The sequence below is a fragment of the Aotus nancymaae genome, unplaced genomic scaffold (assembly GCF_030222135.1).
Source record: "Aotus nancymaae isolate 86718 unplaced genomic scaffold, 86718_ANA_hifiasm-v0.15.2.pri h1tg000053l, whole genome shotgun sequence".
Lineage (NCBI taxonomy): Eukaryota > Metazoa > Chordata > Mammalia > Primates > Aotidae > Aotus > Aotus nancymaae.
This window is the reverse complement of record NW_026988467.1, coordinates 23,964,441-23,987,156: the sequence shown is the minus strand read 5'-3', so window position 1 is coordinate 23,987,156 and position 22,716 is coordinate 23,964,441. Positions and strand designations below refer to the sequence as shown.

At 47.3% G+C, this 22,716-nt stretch overlaps 1 protein-coding gene across 2 annotated transcripts in view; it reads left to right on the top strand.

Annotated features, from left to right (window-relative positions):
• The window catches only part of WASF2 (WASP family member 2), an 88,570-nt gene extending 68,497 nt beyond the window's left edge, over positions 1–20,073 (top strand). For both annotated transcript variants that reach the window (XM_012439776.3, XM_012439777.3), the window contains exons 3-9: positions 5,062–5,196; positions 5,726–5,879; positions 8,638–8,755; positions 9,773–9,903; positions 12,027–12,182; positions 14,237–14,751; positions 16,023–20,073. In XM_012439776.3, coding sequence (XP_012295199.1) covers positions 5,062–5,196; positions 5,726–5,879; positions 8,638–8,755; positions 9,773–9,903; positions 12,027–12,182; positions 14,237–14,751; positions 16,023–16,180 — 1,367 coding nt within the window. In that variant the 3' untranslated portion in view covers positions 16,181–20,073. The remainder of the gene's footprint in view (positions 1–5,061; positions 5,197–5,725; positions 5,880–8,637; positions 8,756–9,772; positions 9,904–12,026; positions 12,183–14,236; positions 14,752–16,022) is intronic.
• Positions 20,074–22,716: the final 2,643 nt, after the last annotated feature.

Here is a 22,716-nt window from a genome sequence, read left to right as displayed (position 1 = left end):
ATTTGAAGAGTTCTACTAAGGAAAAAAACAAAATTGAAGACTGCTTCCTGGAATCTTTTGCAGAATGTGTTATCTGTTATGGATGTCCTGATGGATATTGGGTCTGTCTTGGTCATCTGAATGAGTGAAATTTAACTCTTGAGCAAGACATTTTGGTTTTCCCTAGTTCAGTATCATAATATTGTTTTCTGAAATTGGGAGTAATTTTTAGCACTTGAAGAATAGAGACTCTCAAATTACTGATTGGAATTATAACTAAAATTTTCCTCTAAGCTTAAAACAGGGTATTTAGGCTGGGCATAGTGGCTCATGCCTATAATCCCAGCACTTGGGGAGACCAAGGCAGATCATTTGAGGTTGGGAGTTTGAGACCATCCTGGCCAACATGGTGAAAACCTCTTCTCTACTAAATATACAAAAATGAGCCAGGCGAGGTGGCATGTGCCTTTAATCTCAGCTACTCAGGAGACTGAAGTAGGAGAATCTGTTGAACCCAGAAGGCAGAGGTTATAGTGAGCAGAGATCATGCCATTGCACTGCAGCCTGGGCAATAGAGCAAGACAATGTCTAAAAAATAAAAACATTTAAAAACAAAAACTTAGGCTATTCAGAATTTACGCTTTTTTTTTCCTTTGGAGACAGTGTTGCTCCATTGCTCAGGCTGAAGTGCGGTGGTGCGATCTTGGCTCACTACAACCTTTGCCTCTTGGGCTCAAGCAATTTTCATGTATCAGACTCCCGAGTAATTGGGATTACAAGCATGCGGCACCATGCCTAGCTAATTTTTGCATTTTTAGTAGAGAAGGGGCTTCACCATGTTGGCCTGGCTGGTCTCAAACTCCTGCCCGTCAGTGGTTCACCCACCTCAGCCTCCCAAGGTGTTGGAATTATAGGCATGAGCCACTGTGCCTGGCCTTAGGTATTTACAATCTTAAGTCATGTAATGTGGTTGAGCAGTATAAGGAAGAATCTCATTGTAACAACTCACATTTTTAGCTCACTTAATCCTCAAGGTAACTTGATGGGGTAGATATCCCCACTTTACAGATGAGGAAACTAAGGCTGGGAGATTGTGACTTGCTGATGAGTACACAAGTATAAATCTGAGACTGATTCAGATTTTCTGATTTAAAGTCAACTGCTCCTTGCATGTCTCATAGTATAGTTGTAAGTCTGCCTTGGGCCTGAGTTGAGACAGTGGGGAAGCCTTCACATCACCTCACTCCCTCTTAAAATAGAGATTTTATTGTTAGCAGTTTTAAATATTGAGGTTCTTTGTTAAGATTTTATCTTGAAAATCACTGTGCCACACTGAGCCTCTACTCCCGCTGTCACTACCCCCTTCACTTAAGGAGCAGGAAATCCTAGGTACTCTCTTGGTGACTCTCTTGGTGTAAGGGGATTGGGGTTTTTTTTTTCTCCCTCCAGAATAGCTGGATGGTTAATAGATATTTTTCTTTTCTTCTTTTTTTTTTTGAAATGGAGTCTTGCTCTGTCGTCCAGGCCAGAGTGCAGTGGCGTGATGTTGGCTCACTGCAACCTCTGCCTCCCGGGTTCAAGTGATTCTCCTGCCTCAGCCTCCCTCCCACATAGCTGGGATTACAGGCACCCACCACCATGCCTGGCTAATTTTTTATATTTTTAATAGATACGGGGTTTCACCATGTTAAACAGGATGGTCTCAATCTCCAGACCTTGTGATCCACCCGCCTCGGCCTCCGAAAGTGCTGGGATTACAGGCTTGAGCCACCGCACCCAGCCCTTTTCTTTTCTTTTATTATTTTATTATTTATTATTATTATTTTTGAGATAGGCTGGAGTATAATGGCACAATCTCGGCTCACTGCAACCTCTGCCTCCCAAGTTCAAGTGATTCTCATGCCTCAACTTCCTGAGTAGCTGAGATTACAGGTGTATGTCACCACAGACAGCTTTTTTTTTTTTTTTTTGGAGATGGAGTCTCCCTCTGTTACCCAGGCTGGCGTGCAGTGGCTTAGTCTTCGCTCACTGTAACCTCTGCCTCCCAGGTTCAAGCAATTCTTCTGCCTTAGCCTCCTGAATAGCTGGAGTTACAGGCACCCGCCATCACGCCCAGCTCATTTTTATATTATTAGTAGAGACAGGGTTTCACCGTGTTGGCCCAGCTGATCTTAAACTCCTGACCTTAGGTAATCCACCCACCTTGGCCTCCCAAAATGATGGGATTACAGGCATGAGCCACCATGCCCAGCCTTCTATTATTTTTTTATTTATTTTATTTATTTATTATTATTTTTTTAAAGACAGGGTTTCACCATGTTGATCAGGCTGGTCTTGAACTCCTGACCTCAGATGATCTGCCCACCTTAGCCTCCAAAGTGCTTGGATTACAGGCGTGAGCCACCATGCCCGGCCCCAGCCTTCTGTTATTTTTAACAAATATTTTTGAGCTTGATTTATTTTCTACACATAATGTTGCATATTTCTCTGTTTTAGCCTTCCAAACACAATTTTCCATTACCTAGACGAGCATGATACAGTATGGTTTTTATAGGAACTTAGCTATATTTTGAACAGAGATCAAATAAAATCCTCAACCTGCAGAATAGAAATGCTCATTAGCTGATTTGAGTTATTTGAGCTCAGGCGCTTCCCATAGTTGTTTAGGTCACAAACCATTCAGTATGCAAGGACTTGCTTCTTCCTTGATTAGAAATCCTTATTGACTTAAATTTACCAGCAATTCAAAATATGCAGTTGATTGGTCTTATCCCCACTCTTCAGGTTGTGCTGGGAAGGTGAGCTACAGTTCACCTGAAGGTATGGTTTTGGCCTTTTAGGCTATTTTTTCCCCCTCAAATATGGACTAAGTATAGTGTAGTTTTGAAGCTAAAAATTGAGCCTACTTTAAATAATTCTCAAAAAAAAAATTATCTTTTGATTGGGCACAATCTCTTATGCCTGCCTTCACCTTGCAAGTAGGAAGCTCAGATGGTAGGATTGGGCGCAGTGGCTCACACCTATAATCCCAGCACTTTGGGAGGCTGAGGCGGGTAGATCACCTGAGGTCAGGAGTTCAAGACCAGCCTGGCCAACATGGTGAAACCGTGTCTCTACTAAAAATACAAAAATGAACCTGGTGTCGTGGCAAGCACCTGTAATCCCAGCTACTCAGGAGGCCGAGGCATGAGAATTGGTTGAACCCAGAAGGAGGAGGCTGCAGTGAGCTGAGATTGTGTGCCGCTGTACTTGGGCCTGGGGGATAGAGCGAGACTCTGTCTCCAAAAAGTAAAAAAGAAGCAGCAGCTCAGATGGTATATTTATTTGTATGCACCACTTTTCATTCCTAGTAAGAATGTGCCTGTGGCTTGGAATGACAATATAGAGGTAGTGTCAAATTGCTGTTATGTTTCTTTGGCTGCAAATTCTCCTTGCATTCCAGGGTTGAAAGTACAGAACTTTTCTTTTTCTAAAAATCAAGACATTGTGGAAAGAGACCACTGGTATGTTGTTTTTCATAGAGGGCTTGGAAGTTTCAGCTTTTCACTTTGTTCCTAAGATATAGATTTGAAGGATTGTAACCTAGAGAAAAGACTTTGAAAGTTGTAGGTTACAGCCCGGGCGTGGTGGCTCAATGCCTGTAATCTCAGCACTTTGGGAGGCCAAGGTGGATGGATCACTTGAGGCAAGAGTTTGAGACCAGCCTGGGCAAACTGGCAAATCCCTGTCTCTACTAAAAATACAAAAATTAGCCTGGCATGGTGGTGCGCACCTGTAATCCCAGCTACTCATGAGGCTGATATGTGAGAATCTCTTGAGCCCAGGAGGCAGAGGTTGCAGTGAGCCAAGATCACACCACTGTACTCCAGCCTGGGCTACAGAGGGACTCTGTCTCCAAAAAGAAAAATAGAAAGAAAAAAGAAAAGAAAGTTATAGGTTATAAAACATAAAGTAATCTTTCCACCTCTTAGAAGTTGTTCATCTCTGATAAGCTCAGGACCCCTCCAAGATACCACAGCTAATCATGGTTGTTCACTATACTTTTAAGGCTCTATTCAGGAACAAATTTCTTATTTTTCTTGTTAATTTTAGATACCTAGAACGTCCTCTGAACTCCCAGTCTGTTTTTCAGAACCATTTTATAAGGTGCTTTTACAGAACAACAAGAGGCTAAAGGCTATAGCAAATGTGTAGGCTTTTTTTTCTTTTTTTTGTTTCGTTTTTGAGTTTCACTCTTTCACCCAGGCTGGAGTGCAGTGTCTGGATCTTAACTCACTGCAACCTCCACCTCCCTGGTTCAAGTGATTCTCCTGCCTCAGCCTCCCTAGTAGCTGGGATTATAGGCTCCTGCCACCACGCCTGCCTAATTTTTGTATTTTTTTTTTTTTTTTTTTTTTTTTTTTTTTTTTTTTTTTCGAGACGGAGTTTCGCTCTTGATACCCAGGCTGGAGCGCAATGGCGCGATCTCGGCTCACCGCAATCTCCGCCTCCTGGGTTCAGGCAATTCTCCTGCCTCAGCCTCCTGAGTAGCTGGGATTACAGGCACGCGCCACCGTGCCCAGCTAATTTTTTGTATTAGTAGAGACGGGGTTTCACCATGTTGACCAGGATGGTCTCGATCTCTTGACCTCGTGATCCACCCGCCTCGGCCTCCCAAAGTGCTGGGATTACAGGCTTGAGCCACCGCGCCCGGCCAATTTTTGTATTTTTAGTAGAGATTGGGCTTCACCGTGTTGCCTAGGCTGGAAATGTGTAGAAATATTATCTGTTCTTCCAGTCTTAATTTTTTGCATTAGATCTTTCAGTTTTATTCAGCCTGTTTTGAGTTTCATGACTGTTCACAGTCTGTCAAGAACGCTCTATTAGTTATAGAACATATGCAGACTTCCTAAACTATGAAGAGTATTTCTCTGTCTCCAAGAGCAGTCATCTGCATATAGCCCAAACCGTCTTAGGGTATGTGTATGTGTATGTATGTATGTATGTGTTTGGGAGTTAGGGAATACGATCTTTAGTAGCCAGTTTTTCTGACCATTTATGTTACTTCTATGCACTAGTGAGTTGTTTCTTTGCTCTTCCCAGGTAAATATGCAGAGGACATTTTTGGAGAGCTCTTTACTCAGGCAAATACCTTTGCCTCTCGGGTAAGCTCCCTTGCTGAGAGGGTTGACCGACTACAAGTTAAAGTTACTCAGCTGGATCCCAAGGAAGAAGAAGGTAAGAAAGTTGAGCTCAGCATTTGCAGACTCTGCTGAACAGTTTTGTAGAATTTTTTCCCTGATTTATAAAAAAAAAAAAGTGGGGAGAAATCACAGAGACCTATAGAGTTCTGCTTTGAAATGACACAAGCCTGAGTGGTGGGAAGAACCTTTCTAGCTCTACCACACCCCCATGTACTCCTTTCTCCCATTCCCCCAATTCCTTCTTTCTCAGATTTCCCCTCCCTCAATCGTATTCTGCTACCATAAAAGTACTTGGAAGATTCATTCCTCCTAAGGAGAGGCCTGCTAGATCTGGCCACATAGTAAACCTTTGTGTTGCCTCATTTTGTTCAGTCGTGAAATGACTGGGCTGCTGACAGCCTTGTGGGGCTTCCCCGAGCGGGAGGGGAAAAAAAAAAAAAAAGCCTGGCTGCAGACAGCCGCAGCCAAGAAATGCAGCAGCTGAGGCCTCTCCGACTGGTGTGACTCAGTGTTTGCTCAAATAGCCTGTCGTCCATTTTCTAATGCCTTCCATCTTCTCTCAGTGTCACTACAAGGAATCAACACCCGAAAGGCCTTCAGAAGCTCCACCATTCAAGATCAGAAACTTTTTGACAGAAACTCTCTCCCAGTGCCTGTCTTAGAAACATACAATACTTGTGATACTCCTCCCCCTCTCAACAATCTTACCCCTTACAGGTAATGGCCGGCTAGCTCCTCCCTTTTTCAACCTATGGTTAATAACACTAGATGGTCTTTTTATCTGAAGTGGTTGTTTACATCAGAGGCTTGTATTTAAAAGCTTACTGCCTACCCCAATGTTGTCTGTGGTGGCAGAAACTAAAATTTACCCCATAGACACTTGTCACTTATTATTGTTTGGTTTCTGAAATGCATAGTGAGTATAATATATATTGAAAGTTTACTGTAACATTGCATGCTACAGAGTTTAATTTCATATAAACCAGGTCCGTCTTGGATTCCATCCAAGGAATTTAGTTATTATAGAACCAAAAGGACTTTGTTACAAGGCGGTCCTACAGCATGGATCCCAGGGGCAACATTCTAGCAAGGCTCCCACTTACTTGGAAACCACTAGATTACCAGATGTTTGGGCGTGTTAGTGGGGCCAGCCTCTTGGACTGGCTGCTCTGGGCCCAGAGGGGTCTTTCCAAAGCTTAAGGAGTAATTGGCATTCTTCCAAATGAGCATTGTTCACTTTGTTTTGAACATCCTTTAGACATTTCCTTCTGAAAGGACCTACCCTGCTGTGGCTGGACTTGAAAAACAAGGTAGCCTTATAGACAACTTAAAGCCCCTCTCCTCTAGTGGTTTGGTAGTTTTGCCATCCTGCAAAAAACCACTGAAGAGGGGCAGAAGGCGAATATTTATCTTGCTTACATCCATACATATCTTTGGAGCAGGTAAAAAGTAATTACAGATAGCTGGAGGCGGATGTCTTCTATCAGACTTGTGTACACTACAAGGTAGAGAGAGAGAGTGTGTGTGTGTGTGTGAGCGCGCGTGCGCACACACAGGCACACATGCATCCCCATGTGAAATTCAAGAACACCAGTCTGATTCAGGGAACCTTCTCACACAGATATAAAGTACATGGCATCTGTCCTTCATTTTACTGTGTAAAATTATGTTTTCCTCTTGGCTTTCAAAGAGACCAGCATAGCAGGACAGAGATTTGACTCTGCAGCCTCCATTATTGAGTCTAGTTGGGTTTGGGCAGAGGGGTTGTGGGGCAGAAAGGGGTCGTACAGCTAGTAATATTGTAAGGAGTGTGAAATAGGGTTTGTGATAGGATTGGATAAACAAATGATATTAATAGAATTTTTTTCTTCAGTAACAGTAGCAGAATTAGCATGGCCTCTCAATTATCTGAACTTGGCATAACAGAAATGACTGGTGTACATCTAACTCAGAAGAAGATTTAATATAGAAATCATTAATGTGGCCAGGCACGGTGGCTTATGCCTATAATCCCAGCACTTTGGGAGGCCGAGGCGGGCAGATCACAAGCTCAGGAGTTTGAGACCAGCCTGACCAATATGGTGAAACCCTGTCGCTACTTAAAATACAAAAATTAGCTGGGTGTGGTGGTACGTGCCTGTAGTTCCAGCTACTCAGGAGGCTGAGGCAGGAGAATCGCTTGAATCTGGGAGGCGGAGGTTGCAGTGAGCCGAGATCGCACCACTGCGCTCCAGCCTGGGCGACAGGTGAGACTCTGTCTCAGAAAACAAACAGCTGGGCGCGGTGGCTCATGCCGTAATTTCAGCACTTTGGGAGGCCAAGGTGGGCAGATCACAAGGTCAAGAGATCCAGACCATCCTGGCCAACATAGTGAAACCCTGTCTCTACTAAAAACACAAAAATTAGCTGGGTGTAGTGGCACATGCCTGTAGTTCCAGCTACTCAGGAGGCTGAGGCACGAGAATTGCTTGAACCCAGGAGGTGGAGGTTGCAGTGAACCAAGATCACGCCATTGCACTCCAGCCTGGCAACAGAGCTAGACTCTGTCTCAATCATTAATATTTGATTTGGAAGTGCTTTCTGTGTTGTGATAGGATTGGAGGGGAGGGAATAGAATTGCCTTTCCAGTTCTTTTTAGTTCAGAATAATGTAAAGATAAATGTTCACTCCTAAGCACATATTTTCTGGATAGTGAGAGGGCCTTATCCATGCCAAAGTGCAAGATTTCAACCAGGACCATTGAGTCTGGCAGATAGCCCTTATAAGGATACGCAGTGACTTATGCTGTCCCACTGGCACAGCCACTAATTAGGAGCTGGTGATTAAACCTTGTGATCTTAACAGCTGGCCGTCTTTTTTCACTGGAGCCCCCTTGTGGTTGGGGTGTGTGTGCATGCTGAGCTATTTTAGAAGGGAGGAAAAAGGCGGAGTGCTGTGGTTTCTTATCTGTGTGTGCAGAGAAATAACAGCTGTACACACACACACTTTTCATGTATATATGTGTACATATGCATACACATGAACCTCCACATGTATACACAGATTTCCAGTGGGTGGAAAGCTACTGATGCTTCCTAGAGAGTCCTGGGGAACTGGTGCGAAAAGAGGAACCAGTGGTAGAAATTCCCTCTGATGTACCAGGATATCCGAATATCCTCAGGGAGATGTCTGTGGCCATGCAGATCATTAGAAGTAATCAGAATCCCTACTGCTATCACCTGTTCTTGCCCTGACAATGCAAATTCATCTACCAGGAATTGAAAGTAAGGCTAAGGTTCTTAAAAAGCTTGATAAGTAGAGAGGTGCCATTCAGGGGCATTGAAATGCTGGTATGGGAGAGGAAATATGCAATCGATTCAAATGACTTCTTGATTCCTTGGTGTAAAAACTGCTAACTGGTAGGTGTTTGGAATATTGGATTTGGTTGGGAGCTCATCTGTCTACTGACAGCTACTTGTCTTCATTTCTATCCCAGGGATGATGGAAAAGAGGCACTCAAATTCTACACAGACCCTTCATACTTCTTTGATCTTTGGAAGGAGAAGATGCTGCAGGACACCAAGGATATCATGAAAGAGAAGAGAAAGCATAGGGTGAGGGGAAAGGGGCCTCTGTTCTCCACATCAGTAGGCACGATTGTGGAGGGGGGATAAAAAGGAAGCCAGTCTTATGTGAAGTAATCATTTTGAGTGGCTGCTTGCTTGGATGCCAGGTGAAACTCTTAAAAAAATGTGGCCACACCAAGCACAACCAAGATGAAAGTATAAATCACACCAAAAATGTGTTTGTTCCCCCCAGCGCTATTAACAATTGAGTATATTCAGGCTGAGTTTTAGAAATTGACTTTTCTATTCACCATTTATTTCTCTTGCAATTTGCACCTGACTCTGCTGGACACGCAAGCTAGGCTAGTCCCTTCCCCGCCACTTTTGCAGCTCATTTCTCAGAGATTAGCACAAGGTTCTGCAATGTTTGATTTGCAACAGGAGCAGTTTAACACCTTCACTACTGGTTGGGTGGGGCCAGGGTGGGGGGATATATGTAGGTTTTGGAGATTCTTCTTCCCCATAGAGTCTTCCTGATATGTATGTGACCTACCAGTTGCAACCTCATTCCCATTAAGCGTGGCTGCCGGGAGGCCCAAGAGAGTGCCAGGGGCAAGAGCAGCTGCACAGGCTGAAAAATTCTTCATTGATTTTTGTTTTGTTTTCTTTCATTTTAACTATTTCCTTATATATGCCCCAGATAACCGTAGGTCTCATTACATCTCATCTCTCTTGACTGATCTTTGGGGCTGAGTAAATAATAAATAGCTATTTACTAACTTCAAGCAATTAGAGCTTTTCAAAAATGTGAATGAAAAGAGGTAGTGGGTTTCTCATTGCTGGAGGCATTTGAATGTAGGATTGAGCAAATGTTTCACCTAGGGGATGGTGTGGATTAGACGGCCTCTAGATCACGCCAAACCCAGTAATTCTGTAAGTTATGTAGTTATTGTATGTTGTCTAGGCAGATCATCTCTTAGATATGCATCCATGAAGATGGGTAGAATTTTAATGAACAACTTTGGAAAATGTTCTACAAAGACCTTCCTGTTCTTTTCATTATAGAAAGAAAAGAAAGATAATCCAAATCGAGGGAATGTAAACCCACGTAAAATCAAGACACGTAAGGAAGAGTGGGAGAAAATGAAGATGGGACAAGAATTTGTAGAGTCCAAAGAAAAACTGGGGCCTTCTGGGTAGGTAATGCCTTTGTGCTGTCGGTAGCATTCTTTGAAGGGGCTGGGGGCCTGGGGACAACAGTCTGACAGCTCTGGTGTGACACCTTTCACACCCCCTGAAGTCTGTCTGTGTGGCTTAGATCAATACCACTATTAATCAGCGACTTTAAAGTGCATCCATCTGGTGATTAAAATTTGCTAAATAAATCAAGAGACTCAGCAATTTAAATGAGGTGACCGGAGTGGTCTGGAAAAGAAAGCCCATGGTTCCTAGTGCCCTTACTCTGCGAGACACTGACACATCTCAGGGCCCCAGAGGAAAGACTGGAAAGGGAAGAAAAGTGGTCTTGGGAATCCTTTGCCTCCAGAGCATTGATTTGAAGGTCATGCCTAAGAACTGGGCATTTCACTCTGAGAGCTGGGGAGGGCCAGGCAAGGAAGTTGTTCACATCACTGAAGCAACTTTTCAGTCAGCTTTTGTCAGTCTTGGGAGAGAGGCTGGCCAAGGGACTGAATGCAGACCTCATAGACAGTGTGGGAAAGGTTGCTCGGCCAGTATTGAGGCTATATATCTCTGCGAAGAAATAAGAGGTGTCAGTCTGACCGCATTTTCCAATACCAGATCACACTGGAGGTTTAAAGGGAGGGAAAAGATGGTTTTAAAGCATGGTTTGATGCTTATCCTGGTATCTGACCTGGTTGACATTCAAAGCCAAGTCACCATGACTGCTTGGAATCAATGTCGCCCTGGTTTTTTCTCTAAATACATTGCATCATGGCTGTCAGAGAACCATGCCAGCCCATGCTGGGTGTCTAGGAATGATAAAAGGAAAGAGTTGAGTTGTTCTAGCTTTTAGAAATAACTCTACATGAAAATCTTGACTTTTAAAAATCTTGACACTTCTGACACTTGTTCTTCATGGATTAAGAGATCTGTTTTAAAGAGTGATGAAGATGGTGAAAAGAAAAAATGAACCTTTTTCTTTACTAGGAAATCACCCCTGAGGGTACCTTCATTACCTTCACCTCCCAGTAAAGGGGGCCATTTTGTTCCATGCACCCATCCTGTTCAGACAGGCAGTTGTCACAGGTTCAGTGACTCTAAAGCCAGAAGTTTGCGTGTTCAGAATGCCAGCTACCCATGTGTGTCTTTTCTTTGTGGAGTAGGAAGATGAGGATTTGCCTCCCATTTTCCTGTCGTCCAGGCGGTTTGGAGTTGGGCTGCATGGCTAGTCTATCTGGACATGCCTGTTAGTGAACCTATAAAGAGACGTGCCAAGGCTCCAAGGCTCCAGGGCTCCAGGCCTTGGGGATTTTCCACATCAGAGAATCTTTAGATTCAGTTAGTTTCCTCCAACTCTGTTCTCCCTGGGGTCTGTTTTAGATGAGTTCTTTAGAACCCAACAATGGTGGAAAGAGGGCAGGAGGTGGAGCATAGCAGGCCAGATTTTGCTAGCTGATGCTTGTGTATTTGTGCTTGTTTGAAGTTTTGTTGTTGTTCACCCAGAACAAATTTACCCAAGGCCCAGTGCAGTGAGGGACAGGTTTTCATGAGGCAAGCCCTAGCACCCTACTTTAATCGTCAGCTCATTTTGTTTGATAAGAGACCTGGCAGAAAGACCGCATTTACTACCTCATAGCACCCTGCATTCATCCTGAGCTCATTTTGCAATCCAGTGCCTCCTTGGCCTTCGAGCTCTCCAGAGGCTTGCTGACCTCAAAATCAGGCTGTGTGCCAGTCACATGTTTGCAACTCACTAGCCTGTGGGACTTGGCTTCACCCTTTGCCACAGGACAGGCTTTGGGATTCAGGTATATCTGCACCTGACGCTGGGGAGAGAATTTAAAAGAACTGCCAGGTTTGACAAGGCCAAGACTGGGCAAGGAGCAGCATGGTTTTGATAATCTGGGTTGAATCCTGTTACTACAAACAATTCAGCAGAAATATCTGAGATATATTTGACAATAGAATATTTAGTCTTAAAATAAAATTTCAGTGTAGCAGAAAATATATGGGAAATACACCTATTTTATTTCTCCCTAATAGCTTTTGTATCAAATGCATTTTTGTAGTACCTTTTAAGAAGAAAACCCACTCAGGCTCTTTAAATGACAGTTTTTGGCATTCGGTTCATTGTCAGGTATCCACCCACCTTGGTGTACCAGAATGGCAGCATTGCCTGTGTTGAAAACGTGGATACAGGCAACTATCCACCACCACCACAGTCAGACTCTGCTTCTTCCCCTTCTCCTTCCTTCTCCGAGGACAACTTGCCTCCCCCACCAGCAGAATTCAGGTAAATGGTGGCACCTATTCCATCCACTATTGGTGGTTATACACTCAAGAACAAAAGAATGGAGCAGTGGCTCACACTTTTAATCCCAGCACTTTGGGAGGCCAAGGCGGGAGGATCTCTTGAGGCCAAAAGTTCAAGACTAGCCTGGAAAACATAGCAAGACCTCATCCCTACTAAAAATCAAAAAAATTAGCCAGGCATGGTGGCACCCACCTGTGGTCCCAGCTACTCAGGAGGCTGAGGTGGGAGGATCACTTGAGCCTGGGAGGCTAAGACCGCAGTGAGCCATGATCATGCCACTGCACTCTAGCCTGAGTGACAGAGCGAGCCAAAAAAAAAAAAAAAAAAAAAGGAATAAGAGTTCAAACCCTAAGTCAAGACCACTAAAATAACTTCAGACAAAACTGTCTAGATAATAGAAATAATTAACATTTACCCGGTATTTGCAAGGTGCCAGGCATTATGCTAAACACTGTATGTATATGTTGCTCAGTTCCCATAGGAGTCCTCTTTTGAGATAGGTACTGTTATTATCCCTATGTTACAGATGAGTAAATTGTGAGGCACAGAAGGGTCAATGAAATGACCCAAAAGTCACAGTCAGTAAGGGCAGAGCCGTGATTGGTCAGTTGGACCAGAACCTGTTTTCTTAACTGCTCCTGACTATACCTGAACAAATAGAAGTCACCAACTTTTTTTCTTTAACTCATCATGAAATGAAATGGTACAAACTGCTGTCCAGGAAATAGTTGCAAATACCTTGCCCAGTTGTCTAGGAACCTAGCATAGAGTCACTTTCTCTCTTACTGCTTCTGGTTAGTTTCACTGCTGTGTAGAATCTCCAGAAAGAATGAAACAAAGGGAAAAGAGGGGTGAAACTCCAAATTTGTCCATTTTGCTATTTGTCAGTGTCCCTGGCAGAGGTGTACAGAGGATGTGTTAGGCAGTAACACTTCAGTAACACATTGAAAAGAGATCTGAGAATTGTTCAGATTGCACTGTTTTCTCAGTTACTTTTGTCCTTTCTGTAGCCCGACAAATGAGAGCTTTGAAAGGTGCACTTTTCTCCTTGAATACTGCTTAATTAGAGATTGAATATGTTGAGGACTCCTCAGATGGAGACCTAAAGCAGTGCTGCCCTCCTCCTCTCCCCTCATTCTTCTTGGCCCTTGAAACCATTAATCCCAAATCTCCTTCTGCTTACCAAATCACTCCTGCTGGTTGCCCTGTCAGATGCAGCTAAGGCTTGAAGGTCTGTGGAAAATTCCAAAATGGCTGCTTTTCTAAGGAGTAGCTACTAGATAAAAAGGTGGAAAAAGAAAACCTGCAGCCTCACACATGGCCTGAGACCTTGAAGCTGCATCAGAGCAAATCTGATCCCAGGAGAGGTGTAGTCTTAATCCTCTTTCAAGCCTGGGTCAGGAGTCTGGTGGCACATTCATTTCCCATCTCTGCAGATTCTCAGATTGAGATTCATTCTCTCTTAAGATTTCCCCACATGAGGACTGAAGATGCATTCACCTAAATCTATATCCCACTCAGGTGTGGTCAGCCTGGCTTGGGTTTCCTGCCCTCTCCAATGCTGGTGAATGTTAATAGCCTGAGAAACAGATCCTGGTGTGTGGGTGGGTGGGTGAATTTTTATTCCAGTTCTGTCTTGCATGCACCCTTAATCCTGGCTGCAGGTTTAAACTGACAACTGCCATGGACCATTCTTAGAGAAGGGTTCAGGAGGATGCCTTCCCCAGGAGAGGTGAAAAGGTAGAGGGGTGCCTAAGAGATGTCTCAGCCAGCCCTTACCCGATAGAGGAATCTGAAGTCCACTTCTTTCAGGTAGTTTTACTCAATCTGGCTATCCTCCTCTACAGGAGGCTACAAGGCTGCTTATTTTATTATTGGTCTGTTCTGACCATAGGTAGGCTTTTCTTTCTGTTTGAGCCAAAGTGAAATAGTATAGTCAACCACGATAAACCTCGGCATAGAGACAAGGCTAACTGTAGGTAGGTATTTGCATTCTAAGAGTGATGGTGAGTCTTTTTTCTTTGGCCTTTTAGTTACTCAGTGGACAACCAAAGAGGATCTGGTTTGGCTGGACCCAAAAGATCCAGTGTGGTCAGCCCAAGCCACCCACCACCAGCTCCTCCTCTAAGCTCTCCGCCAGGCCCTAAACCCGGGTTTGCTCCACCACCTGCCCCTCCGCCACCTCCCCCTTCGATGATAGGCATCCCACCTCCACCACCGCCTGTAGGATTTGGGCCTCCAGGGACCCCTCCACCACCCTCACCCCCATCTTTCCCACCTCACCCTGATTTTGCTGCCCCTCCACCTCCTCCTCCACCACCGGCAGCTGACTACCCAACTCTGCCACCACCTCCCTTGTCCCAGCCAACAGGAGGAGCACCTCCCCCTCCCCCTCCCCCTCCTCCTCCGGGACCCCCTCCTCCCCCTTTCACTGGTGCAGATGGCCAGCCTGCTGTACCACCACCACTTTCTGATGCCACCAAGCCCAAGTCTTCCTTGCCTGCCGTGAGTGATGCCCGTAGCGACCTTCTTTCAGCCATCCGTCAAGGTAAATCCCAGTGGTGGGTCTGGGACTATGGAGCCTTGTCTTTCTGAAGCTGGGATGACTGATTGGGGGATGGGTGAGGGGGACTCTGTGCCCTTCCCAGGAAATAGCTTTCGTTGGGTGGGGAGAGATTGGGACATTAGGCCTAGGAGCAGCCTGAGAAAAGGCTTCACCCTGAAAATATGGAGATTGAGATTTCTTTCCACCTTGGTTTAAAGTAAAAGATTCTTAAGCTGAGATCTTGGAAGTCCTTGGAAATATATGCTTATATGTATTTGCATGCATTTTTTTTTCCTTGGGGAGGGATCCCCATTTTTCATCAGTTTCTCAGAAGGGTTTTATGCCTTCAGAAAAAAGCAAGAATCACTGTCCTAGTGGGTCCTTGTTCAACTGGACTCAGCAACCCCCCAGCCTTCTCCACCACTTTGCCCTTCATGTCTTCCTTCCTTGCCTCCTGCCCTCTTTCTCACCCCTTTTTTCTCTGGAGTGCAATGGCGCGATCTCGGCTCACCGCAACCTCCGCCTCCTGGGTTCAGGCAATTCTCCTGCCTCAGCCTCCTGAGTAGCTGGGATTACAGGCACGCGCCACCATGCCCAGCTAATTTTTTGTATTTTTAGTAGAGACGGGGTTTCACCATGTTGACCGGGATGGTCTCGATCTCTTGACCTCGTGATCCACCCGCCTCGGCCTCCCAAAGTGCTGGGATTACAGGCGTGAGCCACCGCGCCCGGCTTTTCTCATGTTTTCTTTTATCTCCTTCCCTCTTTTCTCCTCTTCCCTTCCCTCCCCTCCCACCTCATCATCTCACTGTCCTGGAACATTGGAGTATTTATTCTGTCAGAGGTCAGGTCTGGTCCCAAGGGATTATGGTGGTTTGTTCTGATTGTGATCCTCAAAAAACTTCTAGTCTAGAGGGGACAGTCTGTGGCAGCTGAGCCCCATTATAGTTGATGGAATTGGGCAGACTGAGGATCTGCTAGATGGAGTGTGGTGGCCGCTCACCATTTCAAAGCGTAATGAGAAGTCCTCGCTAGCCTGAAAGTGTGTAAACCAGGAAGGACAGCAGGCTGCCTTTCAGACACACCTGTGGCATCAGGGCTACCAATTTCATAAACTCAATCTTTACTTCTTCTGCTTTTCCAGAACAACCTTCTTTTTTTCTGTCTTTTCCAATACCCTTTCCCCATTGGTGGCCACTCCCCCTTACCCAGTGCCAAATGGATTCCAAGGCTGAGGACATGCTTTCCTCACCCTTCTGTCTCTTTGCCACCAGGTTTCCAGCTGCGCAGGGTTGAGGAGCAACGGGAACAAGAGAAGCGGGATGTTGTGGGCAATGACGTGGCTACCATCTTGTCTCGTCGAATTGCTGTTGAGTACAGTGACTCAGAAGATGACTCCTCTGAGTTTGATGAGGACGACTGGTCGGATTAACTCTTTCTGCCTGCTGCCCACCTTCTTTTTCTTTCCTTCCTACCTGCCTTCTTTGATGCCAACCCCAACAGTCCTGTGGGGTAGAAAAGGGAGGAAAAAAGTAATTTTAAGGGGCCAAAGCTTTCCCTGAAGCAACCAAAGATATATCCAAGTGCTTCCTCCAAACCAACCTCTATTTCTTCTCCCCATTGTCAGGCCCTGTGGGGCTCCTGAGATTCAGTAACTGGGATGTTCCCTTTTTCCTTCAAGTGCCTGTTGTATATTGAAAGGAAGGAGAAATCCCAAAGCAGATTCCTTTGATTGGGTTTCCTTTGGAGATAGTGCCTTCCCTTAGGAGCCATATTCAACTGCAGTCTTCTAAAACCTGTGCCCTCAGCCACTTCGAATAATGCCAGCCACCTTCTGGTTCTAAAGCAGGGGGAGTGGTCTGAATGGACACAGCTGGCCCCTTTGCCGTGCACTGAAAGGGCAGAGCAGGCCGAAGGCTCCAATGGCCAGACTGTCTCACCCTCTGCCCTAATGAGCAGGATGGTCCTGCCTTTTTCTAAGTAATCTCTATGCCTGGGATGTCCTTTATTCCAGGAGGTATCAAGCCTCTAAAGCATGTCTCACCCCCTTTTCCCAGAAGTGATGCCTTTCTGCAGGCTGAGGTTGTTGCCTCCCTCCCAGGACCCCTTTGGTGAGTATGGTGTTCAGGATGCACCACCACCACCTCTAGGTGCCTTCAGGCAACACAGCCCAATTTTAACCTCTAGTATCCATGACCAAATTCTCCCTGACATATGAGGACAGAGGCCTCTTCTGGCTGTCAGGAACAAAGCCTGAAGACTTGGAGCTGCAGGGCAGGAAGAACAGCGGTGCTCCGTGGGTCCCACCCTTTAAAGATGCTGAGGCCTAAAGATGGGAAGTGACTTGCTCAAGGTCACACAGTTGGATAGTGACGTAGCTAGAGCCCAGAGTTCCTGATTCCAAGTCACCTGTGCTTTCTGGGACCAAATAATGGGCACCTACTGGAGTCTGGGCAGAGCTTTCATGGCAGTATGCTACTCCAGACCTCACTGTAGGTTGGGGTCCCAGTAGGAGGACTCAGGGTCTGTGCCAGCCCTGTCAGTGCTGCTCAGACCTTCATAGCCTCTCTTGTCATTCTTTGTTGCCCCTTTTCTGTCACCAACCAACCACATAGCCTTGGGAGCTGCCCTTCTGGGGGACCAGAAGTAGTGAGAGAAGGAAGGGGATAGGCAGCTCTGACAGGTGCTGTTTTCAATTCCTGTGCAACTCCTCCCCCTTTTATTTCCCCAATTTAAGCATAGATTCTGCCAACTGTGGAAACTTCAGTCCCTCAGGCTGGCATCCCTGCCGGTACCTGCCTGGGGGGGCCTGGCAGCCGTGAAGCAGGCTGAAAGGCAGAGGGGCTCCAGGTCCTATTTCCAGCTCCCCTCACTGCACATGGTGAAGCTCCCTCCCTTCCTCCCCGCTTTTCCCAGGCTAATACACAGGTGCTATTATTCAGGAAAAAACTGGTCAGCTCTGGCCAACAGTGAGGTTTCTTCTCTTCTGCCCTATTGTGTAGCCTCTTACGCTGAAATCGGCTTCTGCTGGCTTCTCCAGCTTTCAGAGCCCTGAAACAAAGAGAAACAGGATCTGTCCCTACCCAGCACAGCAAATGGTTGTAGTAATTGCCAAAGCCCTCGTAAAGCCCTCCGGCTTGAGGAGAGAGTGTATAGTCATGGGTTCTGCCTCTGTGCCCTTGCTGACTGCTTCCCCTCTGCCTTCTTTCCTGGAACTCAGGGCGTGGGGACTGAGCCTGTAGGGGCCAGCGTGCCCTCCTGCTGTGGCCAGTCCCACATGTGCCCTCTTCTCTCTCTCCAGATCAGGTGTCTCTGGCACAGGACTTGGCACCAGGCTCCCTGCTGAGACACCAGGCTATGTGGGCCCCCACCTTGTTTCCCAGGCTGCACTTCAGAAGCCGAAAGTGCTTTCATCAGAACCCTAAAATGGCCATTGAAGGTGCCTGGGTTGCAGCCTAGCAGTAGCTGGAGAGGCAGGCAGAGGGCAGTGGTTCTCCCAAATAGGAGACCTGGGGCCTGGCCAGGCCAGGGTTTGGGCCTAATGGCTTTGACTGAATTACCCCCATCCTCCTCCTTTCCTGAAAAGGGAGAGCTAGAGCCACTCACTATCATTCTGCTCTGACCTTGAAGGGGGCGGTGTTGGCCTGGCTTCTGGAATGGACTGAGTCCATCGTGGAAAGGGGTGGGGGCAGGAGGAGGTGGGGAGGGGCACTGCCTGCGGAAGGTAGGATTAGATCATTAGCTCAGTGACCTCCTAGGGTTTCGATGTGCTGTGTTCTCATCCTACAGCTGGTTTGGTAATGATCTGCAAGTCCCGGAGAGCAACAGCACAGCTCTGCCTGACTCTCTCATTAAAATCTATGCAGCCAAGCTCTGCGCTTTGTAGCAGCCGGCCTTGCGAAGCCTCCTCAGCTCGGGGGGCCGGGGACCCAGTCAGCCAAGAGGCCCTCTGGGCTCCACTTATGCATATGCACCAAAAAAAGGGCTTCTTTAAATCCAGAGCCCTTTAAGATGAGAAAGGACCCAATGCAGGTAATCCTGTTCTTGGACTCATGTAATGTAGAATGCAAAGTTTAGTGATTATTGAATCTGGGCTGAGGCTGGTGAGAATATGGAACAATAGCTCATAAGGACTCCTAAGTGCTGAAGCCAAGGAGCCTCCTCCCTTCCTGGTTCACCCCACCCAGGGGATCTGCCCCCATTCCTGTGGCCCTGGGTCCCACCTTCCAATAGTGTCAGAAGCGACTTGTGGCTTTGCCTTTGTTGTGAGATGGGTACATTCCAAAGGAGCAGCCCAGGGAGGCGGCAGGCTGAGCCAGCCCTTGGAGGCTCAGAGCAGCTGGCCCAGGCTCCAGCTCGCCTCCAGTGGAAGCTTGAGCACCCTCAGAAACAACCCTGGCCAATGTTACCGCAGAGCTGAGGCGGTGTTGTCAGGGCTAATGTGAAATCTCTTCCCGTGGCGCCGATCCTCCGACTCTGCAGCGCCAGCTTGGACAGATTGAGGTCTCTGTGGCTTTGGTGACCCTGCTTAAGCATTCCCACCGTGTCCCAGCTCTGCTCTAGGACTGCCTCCCACTGCGGCCCCTCACCTAACCTCGGGGCCTGGGGAGGGAGGGAGCCAGTGCTCCGAGGCCAGGGGGCTTGGCTCATGAGAGATGTCAGGCTTCCTGGGGGCATCAGGCTTTGAGCCCTGCCGGGGTCCAGCTGACCTGGGACCAGGTGTTGTGCAGAGATGTGTCTTATTCTGTGCCTCCTGCCATGTTCACTTGAACAGTGCCTCAGTGTGGGTTAGGGAACAATTTTGTTATTAAGTTTATTCAGTTAATTCACTTGAGAAACTAACCAATTTTTACTTTCTGTCTAGAATGATGTACATGTAGTAGAGTGAGCCGTAGTGCTCCCAAAGTGCCTTGTTTTCTTAAATATATTTATAAGGACATATTCCAGTGGGTTCTTGGGTGTGTTTGCCACATCAAGATTTTAGGGAATGGGTGTACATGTGGTAGGGATGCTGTGTGAAAACAGGCCCTGTTCCCCTGAGGATGGGAAAGGAGCTCTTTGGTTGGAGATCTGGGCAGTGGGTTAAGCCAGACCCCATAAAGTGACCCTTTCCTCTTCTGCCGCATTCTCCAACCCTCGGAAAGACATCCAATTTTTTAAAGCCCTGTGGCTCCAGGCCTGGTCTCTTGCTTCCCTGCCAGGCTCATCGTGTGTCTGCCACATTTGTGCCCCACTGGCCCGAAGGTTCCATGTAACTATGTATACACCTGAATACTTAAATGCCAACATTTTAAACAATTTGATAAAGTCTTTGTAGCCACTCAACCACCTCTGGTGTTTGTGGTATTGTTTTAATGGGACAAGAGATTAGAAGGAAGTGATACTAATAGCCACAGGTGGTGGCCAGACCTCGGGAGGGGCTCCAGTGTGGGTGGGCCTGAAGTGCTGGAGGCTTCTGGGTGTGGAAGGCACACTGTGTGCAGGAGGTAAAGAAGGCTGGAAACCATTTCAGTTTAGGAGGAGACCCAGGTTGGGGGACCTGCAGGCCCAGGTATCCAGTCCCCTTCTCACCATGAGAAAGGGGGTGTGCTGGGGCCACAGGAGACAAGCTGCTGGCAACTGTTTGCATCAGGCAGGAGAGGAGCACAGGCTGAATGCTGATGCTCCCAACATCTGGCCGGCATCTTATCTACCTCTTAGACCCAAGCAACTTACCTTAAATAGAACGATTTACAATGGAATCCAATAAAAGGTTTAGGCTGCTGTACGCCCCCTCTCCTGCCTGAGAAAGGCCAGGGGGCTGGGTTTGTATTCTGACCCAAAAAAATGACCTACCCAGGAAGCAACGGTTGTTCCGAGCACAGCTGCTGCGGGTAACTGTCCCTGGGGGTAATTTATGAGCAGACACCCAGTTCCGGGCCCAGCAGACACAGTGTAGTGGCCCCCGGGAGAGGGGCGGGAGCAGAGTTGATGACTGCGGGTCACGCCTGCTGTTCGGAGAGAGAGTCACCCACTGGCATCCCAGGAGAGGGGGCAGAAGTTTTGAATTGTCAGCAACTGCTGTGCCAGCCGCTCTGAGCTCATCGCTGGAGGTGGTGGTGCAGGGGAGGGAATGGTGCAGGGGAGGGGGCTGCGAAGCCAGTTCGCCCCTGCAGAGCCCCCTCGCTCCACCCGCCTGCTCGGGCCTGTGTTTAGTCAGCACTTGGCTTCCCGAAGCCGGTGACTGACAGGCAGCCAGACGCCCGCCCTGACCGAAGACAAAATGGTGGTTCAGGAGCCGCCCTTGCTAGGGAATTAGAGGGAAGGAATGTGGCTCTGGGAAGCAAGAGGCTTGAGCTTGAATTCTGGCTCTGCCACTCGGGAGCTGTGACCCTGTGCAAGTCGCTTCACCTCTTTGGGCTGATCCTGAGAAGAATGAGCATTTATTGAGCGCCCACTACCTGCCGAGGACTGCATATCTTTTATTTCATTCTTAAGAGGCAAGGGTCCCCCATTTGACACAGGAGAGAAACAGTTGCCTGAGATCACATAGCTGGCCAGGAACAGAATGTGGTTCAAACACAGGCCTCTCTCTAGCCAGAGCCCAGTGCTCTGTTTACCATGCGACTGAAATACCTTGAGAGTCTCCATCCAAAATCCTCAACGGCTTTAACGTTGTAGGGAGCCTGTTAAAGGTTTCCAATCTTACCTGCCCCACTCCCTGGTGCCCAGTTTTACAGGGGCAGTGAACAGTGATGGTCATTTTTGCTCTTGCTTTGAAATCAAGTGAGTTGGCTGAGGGCCCAGCTATCTGAGACCCTTAGAGCAGGAAGTGCCTACACCCTTAGCTACCTGTAAACAAAGTGGATTCCCTAGGTATGGGCCAGGGCTTCACAGAGACACACTTGTGAGAGGACCAAGGTCCAGGGACCAAGACACATGAGCACCAGTGCACATACTGTGCACAGATCCTTGTCCTTGTTTTGACAAGGACATGAACCAGCACACGATTACAGGAACCCATACTCGCAGGCAGCCCTCACAGTCCTCAGCAGCCGCTCTCCCTACTTGCTGCCTCCACCAGTTCCTCACTGCCCCCTCCTGGCTGCCTAGTGGCCAGGGCAACCTGGCACCATTTCCTGGAAGTTCTGCTCGGAGCTAGTTGTCAGCTAGTTCCCTCCTAGATCGTGGGGCTGGGAGCAGTTTAAGGGCTCCCTCTGAATTGCCCCCTCAGCCCCAGGAGGTGTGGGTGCTTAGAGGGTGCTCTTGAAGCTTAAGGACAAAAAGCCTTTCATGGGCCAGGCGTAGTGGCCTACACCTGTAATCCTAGCACTTTGGGAAGCCAAGGTGGGCAGATGACTTGAAATCAGGAGTTCAAGGCCATCCTGGCCAAGATGGTGAAACCCCATCACTACTAAAAATACAAAAATTAGCCAGACATGGTGGCAGGCGCCTGTAGTCCCAGCTACTCGGGAGGCTGAGGCATGAGAATCACTTGAACCCAGGAGGTGGAGGCTGCAGTGTGCTGGGATTGCACCACTGCACTCCAGGCTGGGCAACAGAGTGAGACTGTCTCAAAAAAAAAAAGCCTTTCACATCCAAACGAATCTTTCATGGGAGAATTGCCAGTTAATATTCGGGGCAAGAGGTCCTGCCTAGATGCCTTCCCTGATTTGACCTAAGAAACTGCATGCATGTCCACAGTGTGCACACACGAGCTCACACTGCACACATCATTAAAAAGGAGCAGACTTCCTGGCTGAGAAATCAGAGGTCAGATCTAGCTCAGACCTTGGGCCTCAGCTTCCTCACCTATTCAACAAATAGTTGACTACGATGATGTATGCAGCCCCTCTACTCTGGCACTGCACCATCTTGGGAACTGACACCCCTCCCAGAGTGTGCATCTTGGAAGGATTACCAATGCAGCGCCTTTTGTTCTTACTTTATAGATGAGGAAACAAAGTACAGAGAGCCACAGCAACTTGC